The 21,101-nt window shown below is 35.4% G+C and overlaps 1 protein-coding gene across 10 annotated transcripts in view; it reads left to right on the top strand.

The window, feature by feature from the left end:
• LOC123868025 (collagen alpha-1(XVIII) chain-like) overlaps positions 1-21,101 on the top strand; it is a 205,641-nt gene that overhangs the window by 82,505 nt on the left and 102,035 nt on the right. For 9 of the 10 annotated variants that reach the window (XM_045910360.1, XM_045910359.1, XM_045910356.1 and 6 more), the window contains exon 2: positions 8,786-8,821. The exons of the other annotated variant lie outside the window; for it this stretch is intronic. In XM_045910360.1, the coding sequence (XP_045766316.1) occupies positions 8,786-8,821 (36 nt within the window). The remainder of the gene's footprint in view (positions 1-8,785; positions 8,822-21,101) is intronic. 10 annotated transcript variants of the gene reach the window in all.

Here is a 21,101-nt window from a genome sequence, read left to right as displayed (position 1 = left end):
GTGTCCGATTCCAATCAGGAAGAGACCGTCTGGTAGAATTATTAAACTTGAAGAGTTTGCAAGTTGGTGTCTTTAATAGCTTATTAGCTAATCCAAATTCTGACGGAGCTTGCAATCTCTTTAGATGGTTTATGATAGGATAGGTTTGTAGGATAAGATGGAATTGTATATATAGATAGAATTGTAGGATAAGATAGGGTACAATTAGGCTGACATGCATAAATGTAAAAGCCTATAAATAAAGGATTAAAAAAAAAAAAAAAAAAAAAAAAAAAAAAATTCAAATTAGTAGCTTTTAAAGTAAATTATTATGTTCACTGAATAAATAAAATAATGACGCTAGTTGCACAACCACGCTACTTACAACACGAAATAATATATGTCATTATTATAAGGTATATCTAACCTAACCAGCCTCACTGGCGTAGTGCTAAGGCTGTTCCACACCAGAGCAACATAGTGCGACGTAGTCAGCTCTTATACAGTAACTATAGAAAACTCATTAATTAAGTAAAGTGTTTTACAGTAACAAATGACGCCATCACGGTCAGAGAGCGAAACAACGTAAGTAACAAATGGATTCTAATCAAAACGCCCTCATGTTCATTCAAACGCAATCGCGTATATAGACCGTAATTGACGCGTGTCGATTGAATAGACGGGTACATAAACATTGTAACGCGTCTTAAGGCTGTCATACACAACATGGCATAGTATGCAAATGTAATTTAAACATTATTGAATTTAAAAAATGCAAATAAAAAAATGCTTATTATAATAAATGAATAATTAGAATACAATATAAGTCGCACAAATGTCTAATGCCTGATTCCCACGGTGCGTGATGCTGCGGAATTATCACCACACGGCCACGCACTGCGAGAAATGTTCGGACGACAACTACGCATCTACGCTACCACGGACGATATTCTTTCCACGGTGTGTTGGTACGGGCTGGTCCGCATCCGTCTGCAATATCACGCACCGTGGGAAGCCGATATTTTATCTCACTTAATATACTGTACTTAATATTATCGGATGTTTGACGTAAGGAAATTGGGACAAAGGAAATTCAAGTCAAGTATTTCCACTTTGGTGATCATTAACTATTTCGTACACTTTTCGTTCTAGTCGTTTTTTTTCGTTTTTTTTTTAACTATGAAGAAACCTGATGGTAATTTTAAATACCTATTAAACGAGTTCTGACTCGTTGGGTATGCCAAAAGTTATTTTTAACCCCCGACCCAAAAAGAGGGGTGTTATAAGTTTGACTAGTGTGTCTGTCTTTGGCATCGTAGCTCCTAAACTGATGAACCGAGTTTAATTTAGTTTTTTTTTGTTTGAAAGGTGGCTTAATCGAGAGTGTTTCTTAGCTATAATCCAAGAAAATCGGTTCAGCCGTTTGAAAGTTATCAGCTCTTTTCTTGTTACTGTGACCTTCACTTGTCGGGGGTGTTATAAATTTTTTAATTTACACTTGTCTAAAAGGTAAAACATATTTTTGTTAATGTTTAAGTTCCTAAATAAACTGGTTGTAATAATGCATATAATATAGACTGACAGACGTACTGAAGTAAGCAATAAAAGAAACTTGATTTACAATAAAAACGGCAGTTCACTTTACGTGCCTTGGAAATCATGAAATTCTTGTACTGGTTACTTACTTTATTATCACTAAAATTTGATAATCAGTTGGGTGCAGATGGCAGTTGTTCGATAAAAACTGGTAAACTGTCAATTATGGGTTACAATAATGAGCAGACCCTTGTTAAATATTGGGGGAATACGACGAGATACGATAAGAGTATATTCAGATCCACAACCACATCACGCACAAACGCATAAATGTTAGGCATACAGTGGTACTACTAAATATGTATATATGTATAAATCTATATATTTTTTTAAATATTAGTCATTTTAATCATGACTAACATTCCCCTTACCCCTCCAACTAAGCGTTAAGCTTGTGCTAGGAGTGGGTATGACAATAGTGCAACGGGTGGGGTTCGAACCGCCGACCTTTCGGATTTCAGTCCGCTCCTATAACCGTTGAGCTATTGAGGCTATTGGGCAGAAGTTGCTTGAGAATAGTTTTGCTGCAGCAGCCTGAAGTGGCGCTGTTGCGATTAGAACGGTCGTAATGCGTACTTGTTATAATATATTGCGGCGATATCATTGGTGTTGTATACTTTTTTAGCAATCACACAACGGAACCAAATTTTTTTTTGTGGTCTACATCACCGATATTAAGCTCTGCAAAGGTGTAACAATATGAATGAATGGATCTACCTACACGTAATCCGAATACTTTGTCACAATAGTATTTCGCCACTGTTGTATGTATTGTTATGATTGTGGCATGTCTGGAAGAACCCTAAAGTTCTACATCCTACGTCCCACCTACATTGTATATTAATGGAAGAAAATGTAGCAGATCGATGCACGATCGATTTTTATCACCGTATTTATTACACTTTACAATTCAACTGTCAATTTGATAATATTTTAAATTGTAATATACGTTGGATATTTTGTAAAATTGTTAAACATGTATGTTTTCTCTTTTAGACCTGTTTACATTTCATTATAGTAAGTATCGATTTTATAGCTTCTTCCATTTCATATTTTTATGACAATATCGATAAGTATACTGTGTTTATAAATTAGATATTTTGAAGTCGATAAAAGAAGTTTTATTCCAATGACTTTAATGGTTTGGTAATAAAGTGGGTTCCAGTCCGCATTTTTAAAATCAAGATATCGATCTATAGCATTGACAATGGTCTCAACTAGGTCTCAATGATAATAAAAGTCAAAGTTATATCGTAACAAAATAAAAAGCTGTACTTAATATACCTACCTACCTATCTACTATGTTTGAATTATTCTAAGTCTTTTAATTCGAACTAATAAGTATCTTTGTAATTTTTTTTCCTCGATCTTAATTTCAAATATGTAATAACTATTTAGGTACCTGGGTATTTTGGTAGAGTGCCTCAAAAACATAAATCTTTGAGTACCACTGCACAAATAGGATGGTTTGATGAGCTTGTGCTATAAGACCTATCTACCTGCCAAATTTCATGATTCTAGGTCAACAGGAAATACCCTGTAGGTCTTCTTGACAGACACGACGGACGGACGGACAGACAGACAGACAGACAGACAGATAGACAGAAATACAGACAACAAAGTGACCCTATAAGGGTTCCGTTTTTCCTTTTGAGGTGCGGAACCCTAAAAATGTTGTCAACAGAAAGTCTAGAACATATTTTCCACTACAGAAGTGAAGCAATGTTTTATATACAAATAGACAAGCCGATGAGCGGTGTAATCTTATCTGGGATGCGATTCCGACCCTATTTCCATACTTTCATTTCCTCCATGAAAATAGCATCTAGCGTGAAAGTGACGTATGATTCAGTGGGTCTCCTTCGTAATATATTATAGACCAATTTATTTTATTGAGTTTGTAAAGTGTTATAAATTTTTACACTTGTACACTTAGCCATTAGGTATCATATTAATTAATCAAGTAAGTTTTCCACTTTATAACGGTAGAAGGGAAAGAAACTAAACATTCACATGTTTAGTTTCTTTGACATGTTCCTTTTTTCCCCATTCATTGATACAATAACAAATTTCTAGAAATTTCACCTGCCTGAAGCCAGGGTAGATTAGCTATTTTAAGGAGAGATTAAATAAATAAAATATAAAACAGCTATTTTAGCTTCGAACTAAACCAGTCAAACAAAACCATTCATCAGTAGCATTAAATATAAAATTTAACTTAACTTATTCTGTGATTTCTATTTACCTACATAAACAAGTGTAAATTAAAAATTTATAACACCCCCGACAAGTGAAGGTTACAGTAACTAGAAAAGAGCTGATAACTTTCAAACGGCTGAACCGATTTTCTTGGATTATAGCTAAGAACACTCTCGATCAAGCCATCTTTCAAACCAAAAAAAAAACTAAATTAAAATCGGTGCATTAGTTGAGGAGCTACGATGCCACAGACAGATACACAGATACACATGTCATACTTATAACAACCCTCTTTCTGGGTCGGGGGTTAAAAATAAACGCAATCAAATAATATAAAAGTTATCTCGGTATTACTAAATTAGTACATTTACATCCCAGCTTTAAAACGTAATAGTCAGGCTATTAAATGCACTCATAGATAAACATAATGGCTTTTTAATACAGAAAACTAATTTCACATTTTATTCAATGCCATACGCACATGCATCCCTTTAATAGATCCCACATTAAATGAAGATTGAAAGTTCATAAGATCTGAATGGTAAAAGATAAACAGGGAACGTTAAATAATGACTTCTTCATTACTATCGGAAATAACGCTATTAAACTGCAGTCACTTGTTGATGTTAGGATCCCAGCACACGGTACTGCATCCTATCTTTTTTAAGACAGTCGCAGTTTTCAAAAAAATGTTGCCAAATAGATAAATTCAAGTTAGATCCACTTCTAATAAATAAGTAACACGTATCTTATATTAATGACTTCTATATTGTTAAATTTATGACCAATTTTACGGTATTTAGGATGACGATAATTAGGATAAAGAGGAAACGAAAAAACTACTGTTACTCATAAAAAGTACCATTTTTGAATTTTAGACAGTAGTCCAAAAATAGCATCGTTAATTATTTTTATTCAACTCATTGTTAGGGTTCCGTACCTCAAAAGGAAAAACGGAACCCTTATAGGATCACTTTGTTGTCAGTCTGTCTGTCTGTCTGTCCGTCCATCCGTCCGTCCGTCGTGTCTGTCAAGAAAACCTATACGGTACTTCCCCCGTATACCTATTCCACCTATATTCATGAAATTTGGCAGGTAGCTAGGTCTTATAGCACAAGTAAAGGAATAAATCTGAAAACCGTGAATTTGTGGTTACATCACAGAAAAAAAAAACTTTTAATTTTCAAAGTAAGATAACTATACCTACTAAGTGGGGAATCATATGAAATAGCTTTACTTGTAGGTAAATTCTAAAACAGATTTTTATTTATTTTAAGCATTTATCGTGCAAAATGTCGTAAAAATTCCCGAGTACGGAACCCTTGATGCGCGAATTTGACTCGCACTTGGCCGGTTTTTCAATAACAGAAAACTGTCTTAGTTTCTATAAATTAAGATTAACTAAGACAATCGTTTGTACAGTCAGGACCTTACAGACAATTATACCGGTAGTCGAAGGTTAGCAGCAGAGTCATCAATCAGCCGTTATCAACGGGTGGGTCCATTCAAAGGGTCACGACGAAGCATTGATTTAAAACATTCTCAGGAGCTGAATGAAATTATTTGTACATTATAGAGGGTTCCGCGTAAAATTTATTGCATTGCTAAGGGGCTCCTTCCGCGTAATAATTGCATTACTGAACAACAAACCATTATTTTCCTCCAAGAATTTGCGTGGATATTACGGAACTCTGATGCAATCAATGCGACAGTTGCATTGATAGATTCATAAGTTGGTTGAATTTCGTGCACTGTTTTACAATTAAATTTGGCGATAATAATTGTGGCTAATTATAAATTATTATTATTAACTACCTTATGCTCGCGATTTCGTCCGCGTGGATTATACAAATTTCAAACCCCTATTTTAACCCTAAAATTCAGCCCCTAAGGGGCTGAATTTTAAAAGAATCATTTCTTAGCGGATATTTACGTCATAAAATCTATCTACATGCCAAATTTCAGCCCGATCCGTTTAGTAGAGCTGTGCGTTGATAGATCAGTCAGTCAGTCAGTTTTTCCTTTTACATATTAAGATCAGCTACTATAATATTATTTGTATTCAATACTCTTAGAAATGAATAACTTTTTGTGAACGAACCTTAATTTTTATGAATGAAAATATTATGTTAGCTGCTAAAATCTAAATCTGGGCTTAGGTTTTTAAAAATCTCTTGGGAACTCTAATTTTCTGGAATAAAAAGTAGCGTACTTCCGTCTCTAAGATACAAGATATCTCTATAGTGGTTTTTAACTCCCGACCCAAAAAGAGAGGTGTTATAAGTTTGACGTGTGTACCTGTGTATCTGTCTGTGGCATCGTAGCTCTTAAACTAATGAACCGATTTTAATTTAGTTTTTTTGTTTGAAAGGTGACTTGATCGAGAGTGTTCTTAGCTATAATCCTAGAAAATCGGTTCAGCCGTTTGAAAGTTATCAGCTCTTTTCTAGTTACTGTAACCTTCACTTGTCGGGGGTGTTATAAATTTTAAATTTACACTTGTGAGACTTGAATTTAGAAAACACGACGTCCTGTTTATATTATGAAATATTAAACTTTTGGTTGTGTTAAATGATGGAGAGACGGCGTTGTGGTAGACGTGTTTATTTGGTGCAGGCTTATTATCGACTCTTCTTATATGGACTAACATTAATTATAATAAAATCTTATAAGCCAATACTTACAGATATTTCTTAATCTAACCTAAATAATTTTGTATCGCTTTTTGTTCAAATTCAACGCGTAAGCAACCTACATATTACATATACAGCGTGTATCGTATATTGCTTTATGATTCTTTTAGAAAGGTTATTCAATATAACAGCGAGAAAAACTTTCCTTGACAGGCACGGCTAGTTCACAGACAAAAGTCCCTTATCATCGTTCAGGTACTCGATACCGTGGGTGGTCTACACTTTCCTCAATTTCACCATGAGTTTCTCTATCGACGTGATTGATCTACTGTTATTTCGATTCGTTACATAAATAGAATTTAGCTATAACATGGTCTTATGTCTGAATCATGTTTGGGTGTTTCGTTCAAGACGATTAAACTTTTTTTTTAATACCGAGTCAGAGTTATTCTTGACATCTGGGTTAACGTTAATCTATACTTTTGTATAATGAATCAGAGCCTCTATCCCGCTAGATTTAAAAAACCGGCTAAGTGCGAGTCCGGCTCGCGCACCGAGGGTTTGGTACTCGGGTATTTTTCCGCATTTTACACGATAAATCAAAAACTATTATGCTTAAAAATAAATACAATCTTTTTTAGAATATGCAAGTAAAGCCCTTTCATATGATAACCAACTTGATAATAGTTATCTTACTTTGAAAATTGAAACACATTTTAATTATTTTTTAATGATGTAACTACAAATTTCCGGTTTTCAGATTTATTCCTTTACTTGTGCTATAAGACCTACCTACTTGTCAAATTTCATGATTCTAGGTCAACGGAAAGTACCCTATAGATTTTCTTAACAGACACGACGCGGACGGACGGATGGACGGACAGACAGACAGACAACAAAGTGATCCTATAAGGATTCCGGTTTCCCTTTTGAGGAACGGAACCCTAATAAAAACGGTCTAGTGCGAGTCGGATACGCATACGAAGAGTTCCGCACCTTGGTACAAGAAATCTCAATCCAGTATGCAAATTAATGGTGGACAGCGCCATCATGTGATTTATCAGTTTATCAAACTAATTATTTCGGGAACACAAATCTTAAATTTTTTTGTGATGGAACCACAAATTCATGATTTTTAGGATTCCGTACCTCGAAAGGAAAAACCTCATACCTCATAATTATTAAGCATAGTCGTACAATTTTTCACCTGCCATCTTACACCTTATTTTACTCTTGGTACAATATATTTTACCAGGAGCTTGCTATGAGCAGCTTGTATTTAGCTACTTAGGTTTGTTTATAAAGGCAGATAGATCTTTGCTAACAGTCACTCAAAGTATTCTGTATCTTCGTAAATGGAAGTAAAACAATGCAAGTTGCCGCTTTGGAAATGTTAGCTATGCTACATATTTCTACTGTTACACCAATAACCTGAAACATGGATAAACTTGTCACTAAGTGCGGACTATCAACCATTTATCTTACGGTGACAACGACCAGTGTCACCAGCTGAGAGAGCGTTACAATACCCACGGCTTCATTCACTCCAAATCCGGATTCTCAGAGAATTATAACCTTTATTCTAAAAGAAATAAAGTTTACCCCACAAAAAACCACACGCAAACCGTTGTTGTGGGTTATAAATCTTGGAATATCTCAAGTGGTATACAGTAACCGTGTTGGTAAATTCGTTGTATGGTCACAAATATAAATCTTTTTCTCATAAAGGTGTTATGGACATGTGATAAAATAAATATGAGCGTGTTCTCTATAATACAGTAATAGAGTAGTGATTTATATAAAGCCAGTGGACATCCTCAAATCTGTACAGACCTTGTTGAATGAATTGAATTTGATTCCTTTACTAAATTGAGTCGGATATCAACAAAGCTTTTGACAGAGGTATACAGCGAAGTAGTGTACCTACACCCCTCTTTTTGGGTAGGGGGTTATAAAAGTACACCTTTTTTAACCCCTGATCCAAGGGTGTAAGGGTGTTATAAGTTTGACGTATGTATCTGTCTGTGGTATTGTAGCTCCTAAACTAATGAACCGATTTTAATTTAGTTTTTTGTTTGAAAGGTGGCTTGATCGAGAGTGTACTTAGCTATAATCCAAAAAAATCGGTTCAGCCGTTTGAAAGTTATCAGCTCTTTTCTAGTTACTGTAACCTTCACTTGTCGGTGGAGTTATAAATTTTTAATTGACATTTGTTTTCATGTTTACAATACGTTACTGTTCCTTAGATACTTATTATCTAGTGAGAAACTAAAAAGTCAACGAAAATAAATCTTTATTGACTATTCAAAAAGAATCTGGACTACTTTTGACTTTATTTGTTGATTTCTGTACCTAATCATATTTATTTTCTTTTTCAGATTACATTCCTTCTTACCACGTCGATTGACTTTTGAGTGAGTATTAAACACAGTAATTCTTAAGTTAGTTATGAAGTGATAAGAATAATATTTTTATATACTTCAGATACATTCTAAAATGCAGCAAAATCTTTACTATGCTTTGCTACGCCACCTGCATCTGAGCATACGCTTAGACTAAGGTTGAAATGTATAGAGCGCACTTTGACTTTGCTTAAGACTTAAGTTTCAGTTAAAACGAGACAGATTTATGCAAGCGGTATAGCGCTGTCTCGTTTTAACAATGTCTTAATTCTGAGCAAAGGCAATGTGCGCTCTATAGATTTTAGCCTCAATGTTGTAAATTCAGTTACAACATGGTTACAACATCACTATATATAACTTTTGCTTTGTATATCATACAGTTGTACAAGAACAGTAAAAGTAGATACTTTTCCATCTTCTGTAACTCGATTCATCGCTCACGCGACGTCGTTGGTGACAAATTTTGCTCCAAGATTGTTCATCGGACTCAATTTGCGGTGAAATTAACGGGAAACTCCATTCAGAAAGTTGTTGAGTTCGGCAACGACCTTAGGCTTTATTCATACTAGCGTTATGATGGAACAGAAATAGTTACTTGCCTACACGGTAATTTAAAAAAAAATCTTTTTAAAAAGTATTTTTTCCGGCTCCTTGTAGCTCGTTACAATTTTCATAGGAATCTCTATTTTTTTTTAAATATTGCCTATGTTGATTGTTGCGGTTGATTGCTTCGTTGTTTCCGTGACCCAGTCACCGAGCGACGCGCAGGAGCGCTATTGGGTTTTGTGGGTATTCCGGTCGCCTCTCGACCGGCCAGTCTCACGTGCCCTCCCTCAGCTGGCTGGCCGGCTGGGGCTGGCTGGCTGGCTTCCGGGGGAGAAATACGTAAATGCATTTCCCAGCGATAAAACAAAGGCTCTCACAGCTTATGCGTGCGTTTTGCCAGTGTGCCCCAACCCTAAGATAATGGATTTAACGCCCACGACGTCCTATCTGTAAGACAAAAGATCCATTGTTTCTTAAGTGAAAATTTGTTTGCATCTGCGCAAAACTGACAACTTCCATGTGATTTTAGTGAACACTACGCCGTCGCGTCGCCCGTAAGACGTTTGTGCACAAGCCTTAAATAAACTTCTGTATACTTAATCTCCATTCTAATGACTTCATCTTGCATGCAGAGATTAAACTCCAGATAGGCATTTGTGTTTTAAAAAGTGAAGACTTTTTTTCGCATGTATCTAGTCACGTTTTCAAGGTCTACCACGTCACATACTTAGTCCTTCGCTTTTCCCATTCAGCCTTTTTTAGGGTTTCGTACACGGGGACCCTATGATTAAACCTCCACTGTCCATCCGCCCATCTGTCAATTGGCGGCTATTTATCTCGAAACCGAAATGTTCTATTGCTGCTATTAGATATATCTAATAAAAACTTCAACATGAAAATTAAAAAATTGAAAAGTATGTACGTATTTTTTCTCATTAGATGTAACGGAACCCTTCGTTTGCAAGTCCGACTCACATTTGACCGATTTTTTTCTATTAGCGCCACCTTCCTCGGTCTTCGGTCTTGCAGGTTGGAGTTAATTCCCACAGCTGCACTTAATACACCTGGTGCATGCGGCCTCTAACGAATATAATTACATAATATAAGTAATAAGTATGCCTTATAACTTACTTGATAGTCCCAAAGATTTCTGTCTAGTACGCATGTCGAAGTGACGTCAAAGTTCGAAGATTCGACAGACTTAATTTGCGAGGAAATCACCGGGAAAATCTATTCAGAAAGTTCTAGAGTTCAGGAATTCCTAACATAATGGACTGAACTTGCTTGACACGTTTTGCTTCTAAGATATTAATTTGATAAGTTCTATCGTTGGGTAAAATCTGTCTATGCATGATAACCACGTCTATCTATTTAAAAGTACCTACCTACTAATCTCGAAAACAATGGAATGTTTCTAAGCTATCATTAATAGATAGTATTTTTCAGGAAAGGTTCTTGTTTTTTATGCATACAGAACCTTGTACTGACTGACTGACTGACTGATCTATCAATGCACAGTCTAAACAACTGGATTTAGAAACTTTGAGATAAGATAAGTCCCATCATAACGAAGGCACTCACTAATAAAGGATTTTTAATTCCATCTAGAAACGTAACCCCCTTTCTAGATGGAATTTCTAAAAATCGAATAGGGGATGAAAGTTTCTTTGAAAAAGTCCGTCATTTTTCAAGCTACGAGTACCTAGCTGTTATCTACGAAAATTTGTATTTCGGCTTTTGACTACAAAATGAGGAAATGTACGCGTTTCAGGATTTTTAGAAATTCCACCCACTCACTGATTTTCAAAAATTCCACTCAAACGAAGTCGTGGTGTGTCAGCAAGTTTTATAATATAGTACGTATGTGAATAAGCTATTCATAGCTATGCGTTTCTCTTATTTCTTATTTTAACTCTTTACTAGTAAGTACACTACTAATATGACGCTCAAGAGCCAATAACAAACTACTTCCGCTCTATGATTAACGCCACGTGTTTCCTTTATAAATTACTACATGTAAATAGTAGGTCATTTCTGTAAATACAATTTAGGTTAAGTAAATATATTTACTACTAGAGGATGCCCGCAACTTCGTCCGCGTGGATTTAGGTTTTTAAAGATCCCGTGGGAACTGTTTGATTTTCCGGGATAAAAAGTAGCCTGAGATGCCAGCATCAAACATGAAAATTGGTTAGATGCATGTGCCACGCTAGCACACAAACATTCGCACTAATATTATAAAGGCGAAAGTTTGTGTGCATGTATTTGTGTAGGTATGTATGTATGTTTGTTACTGTTTCACGCAAAAACTACTGAACGGATTTCGCTTAAATTCGGAACAGAGATAGATTATACTCTGGATTAACACGGCTACTTTTTATCCCGGAAAATCATAGAGTTCCTACGGGATTTCGAAAAACATAAAGCCTATAAAACCTATAAAAATACAGATAAAATGACAATTTTTAAGTTGATTTATTAAATCATAAGTAAATATATTGGAACGCAATATTTTAAAACACATAGGTAATAGATACAGTACAAAAATAGAGAATACTCCGAACTACGAACGCTAATTTAACCGCTCCATTAGCATTAGATCTCATCTTGAACTGCAGGAAGCGCTGTCTAATTTATTACTATTGCATTGATAAAACTCAAGCCGGTCACTTCGATGCACTGGTGACCTGAAAATTGCACTTAGTACTCTATTATTAGGTACATTAACATACACACTTTATTTTTTTTCTATTTATTGTTAAATGTATATACATACATATTAATGCTTTTGTTTTTTAAATCTTACTGATAGGAAAAAGAGAAATACAAGAAAGGATGTATATTTATAAATTATGCCACACGTCAGTATTCAGTGGGTATATCTAAGGTATAGGTCAGAAGGTAAGAATAGATTAACTTTGTCATGTGTGGCATAACCCGAAAAAGGTCCCAGCTCAGCGTAATGCTGCATACCTTGTAAAAACTAAAACCATAAGTGCTGAAAAAAAGGAAAATCAAAGAGTTTTTACGGGATGTCAAAAGTCCAAATAAAAAAATTCGTGGGCAAATTTATATTATTACTACAAACTCAATTTACTCCACAATCTATTTGTGCTGTACAGAATGCAATTTATTTTCTCTTTATATTCACACAATACAAACCAATTTTGCTAACATTGGTACCTTGCAAGCGAAAAGACATTCTGAATATAACATTAGGTCAAAGCGTACATTAATCTAAGCGTCATCGTCGACAAGGATGATTTGACATGAGGTATAGCTACTTTAACAGGGCTCTCTCCGTCACTTGCTCCTTACAATCGTAGTTCCAATTTCATTTGAATATTAAGCAACCAAAGTCCATGAAATTTTGCAGACATATTCTAGAAACTAATATCTGTGTCTGTGGTGTTTTATATTTTTCTAAAAATATGTAGTTTTAAAATTATAGGGGCTCAAAGATTTGTATGTAAATTTTTAAGACCGCGTAACTTTGAAACCGAATATTTTAACAGAAATCTGGAAAACCACAGACATAGATATTAGTTTCTAGAATATTTCTGCAAAATTTCATGGACTTTGGTTGCTTAATTTTCAAATGAAATTGGAACTACGTTTGTATGAAGCGAGTGACGGAGAGACCCGTCTTTTTCATTGCAGGATAAATTTTCAAGAATAAATCTCTGTCAGATGGGAATATATTGCACGAATACGCAAAGATACTTGAAGCACATCCTGTAGAAAAAGTAAATGATATAGAGTTAAAAGCTTACAGACTAAGTTGCAATGAAGATACAATCAGAAAACTTGTTTCTCTATCTTATTTTATTAGTAAACTAGAGGATGCCCGCGACTTCATCCGAGTGGATTTAGGTTTTTGAAGATTCCGTGGGAACTGTTTGGTTTTCCGGGATAAAAAGTTGTCTATACTCGTATCAATAACATGGACGCAAGCTACCTCGGTACCAAATTTCATACAAATCAGTTGAGCGGATGGGTCTTTAGAAATCCCGTGGGAACTCTTTGATTTTCCGGGATAAAAAGTAGCCTATGTCCGTCCCCGGAATATATCCCGTTATTGGTATCCCGTATTTGGTACGGAGTTAGCTTACCTTTTGTCATAATCGGTCAAACTGTTGGCCGTGCAAAGGTAGCAGTCAAACAGACAGACAGACATACAGACACACTTTCGCATTTTTAACATTAGTATGGTTAAGATTCAAGTGTAAGTATGTGTGTGATTTCGAAATAACTGCCTTATCAAACTTATAAATGGTTATTTTCAGGCGACATCAAATGCCAAGTAAACGTTCTAAATTCTTCTTTTGATGACCTCCCTGGCGCAGTGGTGATCGCTGTGATCTTATTAGTGGTAGGTCCCAAGTTCGATTCCTGGTAGGGGTAATTAAGGAATTTTTCATTTTCTAAATAATTGTCTCTTTACCTCCGACCCAAAAAGAGGGGCGTTATAAGTTTGACGTGTGTGTATCTGTGTATCTGTCTGTAGCATCATAGCTCCTAAACGAATGAACCGATTTTAATTTAGTTTTTTTTGTTTGAAAGGTGGCTTGATCGAGAGTATTCTTAGCTATAATTGAAGAAAATCGGTTCAGCCGTTTGAAAGTTATCAGCTCTTTTCTAGTTTTCTTATAGAGGTTCTTGTGTCGGGGTTTTTTTTTATTTTGAGTTATGCTGTTGATGATGATCAAAGAAATAAATCGTATTCGGTGTCCTCATCGAGTCCAAGATCTCAGTTTTCATAAATGGCTAGAAAAAGGATATTACTCCCACCAGGATAATATAAGAAACGAATGGCCTATAAATAAGAGCAATTTCTCTACATTTAATGTCGAATAAAAGGTTCTACTGCAAATTGTACGAGACTTGGTATTAAGCCGCTTAAAGGTACGGGCCGGCAATAATATCAGTGTACCTTAGGTAATGCTTATATAGAACATACAAGTGTAAATTAAAAATTTTCAACACCCCCGACAAATCATTTTCAAATAAATAATTATGTATATCTAGACAACGTCCATCTTGACAGCTTGACATTTGTATATTGAAACTTGAATATTATGAACCTAAGGGTTATCTAACCTTCTTTTTTACAAGAAAACTAGAAAATAGCTGATAACTTTTAAACGGCTGAACCAATTTTTTTGGATTATAGCTAAGAACACTCTCGATCAAGCCACCTTTCAAACAAAAAAAAGTAAATTAAAATCGGTTCATTCGTTTAGGCGCTACGATGCCACAGACAGATACACAGATACACAGATACACAGATACACAGATACACAGACACACAGATACACAGACACACAGATACACACGTCAAACTTATAACACCCCTCTTTTTGGGTCGGGGGTTAAAAATAACCAGACTTAAGTATCTTATTGTTGCGAGTATTTTTACTCAAGACAGTTTTCTATGATCTTTCTTTAATAAGTCACGGAGGAATTTTTTTAACCTATTATCTGGAGGCCATCGGTAAAACTTTCGTTTCCAACCAAGGATTTGCGGTCATATGCGACGCGGTCGTGACATTGACCATCCGAAAAGCAACTAACCCTAAAACACCGTGTCTGCTAATAATGATGCTAAAAAAATTAGGGTCATAGCAGACATGCTATTCCATGATAAATCCATGGCATCTACGACAGGCATAGCCTGCCCACTGCCAGTACAGCTCGCTAATAGTTTGGGCTATATCAGTGACCTTGGTTATCTTGCGGAACTCCTAATTTCGGATTGGATGGACTCAGTGGATTGGATTATCCACATAAAAGTCAACGTTCTGTGTTCTGTGATACAATATCAATCTAATATAACTATCAGCCTTAATTATTGCTGGACAGTTCATATCTTACAAGTTAGTACCTACAGTATTAAAATCTCTTAAACGTATTCAAAGTAGTTTACGTCTTTTACACTCGCTCTGAAGAATAATGTCTCTGTTAAGTTAACTTCACAGAAACTAATCATGTCTGAATTTCTCCAAGGCAGCTTTAGTCTCAGAAGCATTTATCTAAATGAGCAGGGGCATACATCATGTCGAGCGTGAGACTATAGAATTAAATCAAAGAGAGCTTATGAAGGGGGCATGCTAATTAGATGAGTTCAAAAGCTTAGGCATGCGAGATGAAAGCTCGCCCTGAATAGCTATGCGTGTTACGTCTCCTCGCGTAATTTTCTATAGAAATTCGGAATAGGGTCTCTTCTTGAAGCCTATTCAAAAAGGGCAAAATATACTGATTCCCGTAGAGAAAGCATGTAGGTTTTACTTATTTTGTATTTGGGAAAGAAATAATAAAGTAATAGCCGAGAAAACTGGTAAGTACTATGAGATTTAATACCTCCACGATATTTTTAACTGAAATTGCCTGCTTTTAGGTATAAATTGCATATAAATATTTCACGGTATTAGAAATAGTTAACGTATTTTTTCGCTAAGAGTATTTGTTAAGTTCGCGTGAACTAATCATGTATGAGTTTTAGTTTCAAAAGCATTTATATATAAATGATCAGAGACATACAGAACTGTCAAGCGTGAGACTATAGAATTAAATCAAAGAGAGCTTATGAAGGGGGCATGCTAATTAGATGAGTTCAAAAGCTTAGGCATGCGAGATGAAAGCTCGTCCTGAATAGCAATGCGTGTTACGTCTCCTCGCGTAATTTTCTATAGAAATTCGGAATAGGGTCTCTTCTTGAAGCCTATTCAAAAAGGGCAAAATATACTGATTCCCGTAGAGAAAGCATGTAGGTTTTACTTATTTTGTATTTGGGAAAGAAATAATAAAGAAATAGCCGAGAAAACTGGTAAGTACTATGAGATATAATACCTCCACGATATTTTTAACTGAAATTGGCTGCTTTTGGGTATGAATTGCATTTAAATATTTCTCTGTATTAGAAATAGGTAACGTATTTTTTCGCTCAAGAGTATTTGTAAGTTCGCATGAACTAATCATGTGTGAGCTTCAGAGAGTCTCAGAAGCATTTATATAAATGATCAGAGGCATACAGAACTGTCAAGCGTGAGACTATAGAATTAAATCAAAGAGAGCTTATGAAGGCGGCATGCTAATTAGATGAGTTCAAAAGGCATGCGAGATAAAAGGTCGTCTTGAATAGCTTGTGTATTACGTCTCTTCGCGTAATTTTCTATAGAAATGCTTCTACTTGAAGCCAATTCAAAAACTACAAAATATACCAACTGGTTCTTAACTTAACAAGTGTAAATTAAAAATTTAAAACACCCCCGACAAGTGAAGGTTACAGTAACTAGAAAAGAGCTGATAACTTTCAAACGACTGAACCGATTTTCTTGGATTATAACATCTAAGAACACTCTCGATCAAGCCACCTTTCAAACAAAAAAACTAAATTAAAATCGTTTCATTAGTTTAGGAGCTACAATGCCACAGACAGATACACACGTCAAGCTTATAACACCCCTCTTTTTGGGTCGGGGGTTAAAATATATAACATTTAACGATGACGATAGTGATTCGATAAACGAAACAATGTTGTCAAGATGGGTCTTCGAACTCGTGCTAAGCCTAGAGAACATTAAAAATGTATTAGCACACGAGAAACTGTATGATTAATATTTCTGTATGTGTTCAGAGCGCAGGTAATTATTAACATAATTATTCTCACATGCTCGCGTTATTCCAAAAACAATAGAGGCATGTGTCTGACAGTCCATTAAGCAGCTGCTATCAAACCCCGCCCGATACCGGTTTATTAATGACCCACGGTCGAAAATATATAGTGCATCATTTTGCACCTCTGTTTTCATAACGACTCATTAAACTTTAATTACCTATGTCAATAATCATTTGGGATTATTTTGGGATTTACAATAAAACATTATATTTAAAGTTTAACATTAACGTTGTCTACAGATTTGCTCATTCATCAACATTGTATTTGGTTGTCGATCGCCACTGTAGATCGTTTTTGTCGATCGATAAATCAACGAGCATGCGATAGTAACAATTTGATCAAATCTGTAGGCCATGAATTACTGTGAAGTTAGTTGTAAAGTCGCGTAAACAAATATTTAACAAGTGTAAATTAAAAATTTATAACACCCCCGACAAGTGAAGGTTACAGTAACTAGAAAAGAGCTGATAACTTTCAAACAGCTGAACCTATTTTCTTGGATTATAGCTAAGAACACTCTCGATCAAGCCACCTTTCAAACAAAAATAACTAAATTAAAATCGGTTCATTAGTTTAGGAGCTACGATGCCACAGACAGATACACAGATACATCGATTAGATTGGGTCGGGGGTTAAAAAACAAATCTTCCATACGCAACTTCCAATTTCAGAGAGACCAAAAATTTTGTAGCGACCTAACTTTGAACCTAAAGTCACTTGAAACTGAAATACGTAACCTTCCCCTTTACACATTCAGCACAGATAAAACTTTATAACGGACGTTATTCATGTACACAAAACAAATATTTTAGCAATAAACTAGAGGCAAACTAAAACAGTCAATGCTTGGGTTACCCATTCAACCGGTTACAATATTCTATTTGCAATATATCCCGAGCACATTTCAGTACAAAATACGATTTCAATACCGTTTGAATTGAGGATTTCTCTTCAACAAAACCCACAGTGAATCTCTTGGGGTGCAAAGAAAATTTTTATATTACGCTCTTGGATTGTAGGTATCCGAAATAGCTGGATTGAAATAGTAATGCGTTGTTGAATGTACTGTATGCCTTTTAGTGGAATTGACTTATTCTTGAATTATTGAATTATTTTCGTATTCAATTTTTTTGAAGCCTTGTTTTGTATATCTAGTATCTGCGTATTTTTAGAAGCTTTAGAGTTTCAATTCAGTCGAAATTATTAAAAAATAGAGCCTCAATAGCTCAACCGGTAAAGAAGTGGACTGAAAACCGAAAGGTCGATGGTTCAAACCCCGCCCGTTGCACTATAACATTGTCGTACCTACTCCTAGCACAAGCCTGACGCTTAGTTGGAGAGGAAAGGGGAATATTAGTCATTTAACATGGCTAATATTCTTAAAAAAAAAATTGGTAACTCAATATTCGGCTACATCTAATTGCTTGATTGTATTGAAATTTTGCAGACACTCGTGGTTTGTAATTTGGATGACAATAAATAACATTAATTGGTACTATTGATCTGATGATAGAGGTGGATGGTGGATATTGTAGCCATAGATTTTATTGAACAACTAGCTGATGCCCGCGACTTCGTTCGCGTGGATGTAGTTTTTTTTAATATCCCGTGGGAACTCTTTGATTATCCGTGATAAAAAGTAGCCTATGTGCTAATCCGGGGTATAATCTATCTCAATACTAAATTTCAGCCCAATCCGTCCAGTAGTTTTTACGTGAAGGGGTAACAAACATACACACACACACACACACTCACATAAACACATACACACAAACTTTCGCCTTTATAATATTAGTGTGATAATTTCACCAAATCTATGTTGTACTATTTTTAAACGTAAATAATCACAGCACAAATTATAATTATCTAGCCACTAGCGCCAGGCTATTCATTCGTAGAAATTTTTCTTCCATCTTCCAATATTCAAACTCTCTGATGGCGTTATATACAAAGCGTGGTCCACGTTTTTTAGGCTGGAAAAACTATGGAATTCATTAAAAGCTTCAATCCTCGCGATCCAAGTCATAACAAAAGTTAGTACCAATAAAATTAGTAAGTGTAGAACCCGGATCATTAATAAACCGCTATCGGGTCGCATGTGATAGCACCTGCTTAATCGACTGTCATACACACGACTGTATTGTTTATGGAATAGGTACTCTACATTTATGCGAAGATAATATTATGTTAGGATATAATCACTCTTGCGTTTAAAATACTCTCTATAATACATAATTATTATGTAATGTAATGTACACCGCAATCGTCATTAGCCGCTTTGCGTCCACAGCTTGATTTTTTAAGCTATTTCCTAGCTGTCACTAGGGCACATGGTCCTACGCCTTCTACATCCACTCGCTTGCCAGTTTCCATCACCTTCTTAAAAGGGGTTGATATAAACCCACACACACATCACACTCCAATCAAACGTAGTTTCGATTTCATTTAAATACCGGCCAATCATACTCAATGAAATGTAGACACATTCTTAAAATTAATATCTATGTCTGTGATTTACCTGATTTCTATTAAAATATTCATTTCCCAAGTTACACGGCCTCAAAAATTTACCTACAAATCTTTAAACCCGTGTCCATGCTCAAGTCAATATTAAACAATATATTTTTAACTAGAGGATGCCAGCGGCTTCGCCCGCGTGGATTTCGGTTTTTTAAAATCCCGTTGGAACTCTTTGATTTTCCGGGATAAAAAGTAGCCTATATCCTTCCCCGGGATGTATCCCATGTCTGTACCAAATTTCATTCAAATCGGTTCAGCGGTTGGGCCGTGAAAACGTAGCAGACAGACAGACAGACAGACAGACAGACAGACAGACAGACAGACACACTTTCGCATTTATAATATTAGTATGGATTAAAAAGAGACGCAAAAGTGCGCGTCGTACATTTGTTACCGTTGTCTTGAATTTATTTTGTTCTGTCATAATATTTATAATTACGCAATAGAGAATCTCTATTACTAAGTAAACTAAACTTTATCTGATAAAGTTCAGTTTACTGTCCAATGTTTTATAAAAAACACGTCGCGTCGGTGCATCTCCCGCAATGTGCCTTAGGCCTAATAGCATTAAGAGTGTAATTAAAACAACATCCACTACCTACTATAAATCTTTGAGCTATTAAGAGTGTCTTCATACTTGACAATTCTAACAAGCAATGATAATAATGGCTTAAGTTGTCCTCATGATGTACGACGTCTCAGACAACTGACTTAAGAGGGGTCTCTCCGTCACTCGCTTCATACAAACGTAGTTCCAATTTCATTTGAATATTAAGCAACCAAAGTCCATGAAATTTTGCAGACATATTCTAGAAACTAATATCTATGTCTGTGGTTTTCCAGATTTCTGTTAAAATATTCGGTTTCAAAGTTACGCGGTCTTAAAAATGTACATATAAATCTTTGAGCCCCTGTAATTTTAAAACTACATATTTTTAGAAAAATCTAAAACACCACAGACACAGATATTAGTTTTTAGAATATGTCTGCAAAATTTCATAGACTTTGGTGGCTTAATATTCAAATGAAATTGGAACTACGATTGTATGAAGCGAGTGACGGAGAGAGCCCTGTTAAGTGTTGAAACTGATATTAGTCATATAACTTTATTTATTCCTCGCAAGACGTAATTCTTAACTGATTTGAAATGTTTTCTACTGTAACTGAGCTGGATAGTATCCTATTAGTGTCATTGTATAGATTGTATGATCTATTTAGCGACTGCATATACTAGTCAATTGAGCTTAAATTGCAATCGTAGATTGCTGCGATTTTTTAACCCCCAACCCAAAAAGAGGGGTGTTATAAGTTTGACGTGTGTATCTGTGTATCTGTGTATCTGTCTGTGGCATCGTAGCTCCTAAACTAATGAACCGATTTGAATTTAGTTTTTTTTTGTTTGAAAGGTGGTTTGATCGGAAGTGTTCTGAGCTATAATCCAAGAAAATCGGTTCAGCCGTTTGAAAGTTATCAGCTTTTTTCTAGTTACTGTAACCTACACTTGTCGGGGGTGCTATAAATTTTTAATTTACACTTGTCTATCGAAAT

This window comes from Maniola jurtina, chromosome 9, assembly GCF_905333055.1.
Source record: "Maniola jurtina chromosome 9, ilManJurt1.1, whole genome shotgun sequence".
In the NCBI taxonomy this organism is placed as follows: domain Eukaryota; kingdom Metazoa; phylum Arthropoda; class Insecta; order Lepidoptera; family Nymphalidae; genus Maniola; species Maniola jurtina.
This window is presented reverse-complemented; position numbering and strand designations above follow the sequence as displayed.